This window comes from Anopheles cruzii, chromosome 2, assembly GCF_943734635.1.
Source record: "Anopheles cruzii chromosome 2, idAnoCruzAS_RS32_06, whole genome shotgun sequence".
NCBI lineage: Eukaryota > Metazoa > Arthropoda > Insecta > Diptera > Culicidae > Anopheles > Anopheles cruzii.
Window position 1 is genome coordinate 8,438,907 of NC_069144.1, and position 3,155 is coordinate 8,442,061.

The 3,155-nt window shown below is 41.7% G+C and overlaps 1 protein-coding gene across 1 annotated transcript; it reads right to left on the reverse strand.

The window, feature by feature from the left end:
- Nucleotides 1-1,369: 1,369 nt before the first annotated feature.
- LOC128277398 (uncharacterized) lies at nucleotides 1,370-2,290 on the reverse strand. Its single transcript, XM_053015852.1, has one exon. The coding sequence runs from the start codon at nucleotides 2,288-2,290 to the stop codon at nucleotides 1,370-1,372; it is 921 nt and encodes a 306-aa protein (XP_052871812.1).
- Nucleotides 2,291-3,155: the final 865 nt, after the last annotated feature.

Sequence of the window (3,155 nt, forward strand, 5' to 3'; positions counted from 1 at the left end):
TAGGTCGAAATCAATTAAAAACCAATAAACTGCTTTTCGATGTTAGTTCGAAGTTCAGTTTGGGATGTCAGAAAACGATCAGTTTGAAAATGCTGTCATTTTTCGGTCAATGTTGCCAGCAGACGGCATCATATTGCGCAATACTGTCAGTCAGCGAGCTGTCAAACTAAAAGGCACTCGTGCAAATCTGATGATGCGCGTCTATTTTCAACACCTGCCCGAGACGAGAGAAAGGCTTTCGTTCGCTAGAATAAGGAACTACCTGACTCAGCAGGCCAACAATTGTTCCGCATTCCACCCTTTCGTTGCCAAATGATGCGTCAGTAAATGAGGAACAAAACGAAAGGAGTGGCGGGGATGAGAAGCGCTATTGGAAGTACTCTTTTCGGTATAGATTCCGTCGCCCTGAAAAGGGCGTTTTTAGATTTCGGCCTGAGGTGTGTTGGGTTGTAGGGTGAACCGATTGGAGCAGGACCAACACCTACAACGTATCTCCAGCGCCTAAAGGAACCTTAACCTACAGCGTCTAAAGGATATGCGACTCTTACTACAGTATTGCGAGATATTCGACGTTGGCCACCGGATTTCTGAGGCCACCGGATGAGGCCGTGCTACAAGCCAGCGAACCAGATGACGAAATTGCTGTCGGGTCTGTAGCAGGCAGCGGGCGGTTGACAACCTGGTCGGAATGTTTAACCCGAAGTGGAAGCAAGAACCGTGCGTCGGTGTTTCGTTCGGCGTAGGGCGCATATTTTCCATCACCAAAGCAAAGACAAACGGCAAGACGCGTACTAACGAGACCGAGGTTTACGTCGCTTCCGCTCTCAAAGGCTTGCACCTGAAGAGTCTGAAAATACTGAACAATCAGTGGGGTGCCGGACTCAAAGCGGAACATTCGTACAATCCTAAACTTCTTGCTCAGCTGCAGCACTGCGAAAAGCATCAGATTGCTTACGCCGTTGTACTCGGTAATGGGGAGCTTTCACGCGGTGTCGTTGAGCTCCGGGAAATTGCCAGCCGAAAAGAAGAAGAGCTTCCGGTCGAGTCTTTCATCGAGGAACTTCGCAATCGACTCAAGTCATCTGGTGGCTCAACATCAAACTAGTTACTCAGTTCCAGGATTCTGAGTACCAATATTCGCTTACCCAATCGCTATCGCCAGAACGCAAATACTCTGCAGAAATTTCAAGTGTTTATTCTTTCTTTGTTAGAGGATTTTATATAATACAAAACAAATTTCGCTTCAAGCTTGATTAAAATCGTTTATCGTTTTTTGATAATTAATATTAACATCGTATTTACTTTTGCACAATGTAACATTCGGAAATGGAACTGATGATTTTTTCGAACTGATAGCGTTAGTAGTGCTTTAGTTATCTCCACTGACCCATTGTCTTAGTAGTGATTTGATCGCTTCATTGCACATACCTTCGACATTTTCTCTTTGGCAGATTTTGAGTGAGCGCAAATCTTCTCCATCGAAGTAGTATTCTAGAACGGATAATATTCTTCGTACTAAATCTAACCGTTGTTCCTCAACAAATGTTTTACCATTTGGGACAACTTCGATGCAGCATACGACTATCCCGAGTAAATCTAAACTGCGTAGGCACCCTTGAACAACTTTGCGTTCTAGGTTTTCTTTGCAGAACCGTATTATGTGGTCTATAATAGGTTCTTTATTATCCGCATAGCAGTGCGTTATGATCGTTTGAGCGTACCGCTGAATACGAGTTTCAATGTACTGTGTCCGTTCAAAAGAGTTGTTTTTCATGATAAACGATACAACCCAATCGAAGACTTCTGGAAAAGGTTTTCTGATCGCAACTTCGATCATGTCCTCTTCGTTTGGGTCGGCTTCAAAAATAACATTGTCCATAAGCGCTAGCGCCCTTTCAGCGCTAATGTCCCGCAGAGTGTTGAGCAAGAGAATCATTTGCCTTTCTCCGAGACGTTTCAGGTTGATATCGGTAGAATCCTTTGTAATTGTCTGGTGTTTTTCTGATCCACCAAAGCGAAACTTAAGGTTACGAACAGTTTCGGTCGGTGCGAAACGGAACAATAGTTTTAGTGTGTTGAATGTCGCATTATTTAGAGTTATCCTAACGTATATCGGAAAAAGATTAGCGTTCATTGCTAAATAACGTTCAATGTTATCTAGCGCGGATTGAGAAATATGCTCTTCGCCACCCAAAAAGAAGTCGATAAACTTATCTGCTATATTCGCACGCGATACACAAAAATAGCGCTTTAAAAACAGGATGAAATCTTTCCCTTTAACATTTTGCATCAGAAAGGCACGTACCATAAAATATTCCAACACACTTCGATGAAGAAATTCTGCGTAATCTGTCGATCGAAAGCTTATCAAGCCAAACAGTGCAAGATTTTTATATTGATGTATGTCTACTTTAGAAATATACTCAGTTTCGTACGCCATATTTGTGTGCATTTTGTAGAAATCGTCTCTCATTAAATCTATCGCCAATACGTGAAGCCCCAAATTACTGTCGAAACACCGATTCATAGCATGATCAAACTGGCTGCGTATAAATGTGTCGTATATAGATCCAATTTCATAATTATTGTGTAACTGAAAATTCGGCCGCTTGATTCGATCCTCATAGATACGTCCCATTATTTTGCACAGCTGCGGCACTTCGAGAAACAGTTTGCAACCGGCGCGTTTGAGGACAGAATCGAAGTTGGACAAGAAAAATTCTACATTGTCTTCCAAAATCTTTGACGATCGACTGCTATCACTTAACCAAAGTTTTTTGAAGTATGTTTCGTACGAAAATTTGCCCAGTTGAAAGACTTTGGCATCATTGAAGGATTTTTTCAATTTCGACTTCGCTTCGGTTCGCGTTGCAATCAATACTGTACATAACTTAAATTTAACAACTTTTTCGACCAACTTAATGACTATATCTTGACACGCTTCTATTATTTCATCGAATCCGTCCACCAGAAGATAGATTTGGTCACGTTTTTCTAAACATTGTACAACCATGTCTTCCGTAAATTGAGTCATTGGCGATATCTGTAGAAGTTTCAATAGATCACTGTATCCTGTGAAGCATTTTAGATTCTCGTGTGAAAATTCAATGGCTAACTTTTTGGCTCTGAAAAAGAGACATGTAGCGTTATTTTCA

Bases quoted from the DNA above. Each gene is read 5' to 3' on its own strand.
- LOC128277398 (XM_053015852.1), bottom strand. From the start codon at position 2,290: ATGCAAAATGTTAAAGGGAAAGATTTCATCCTGTTTTTAAAGCGCTAT.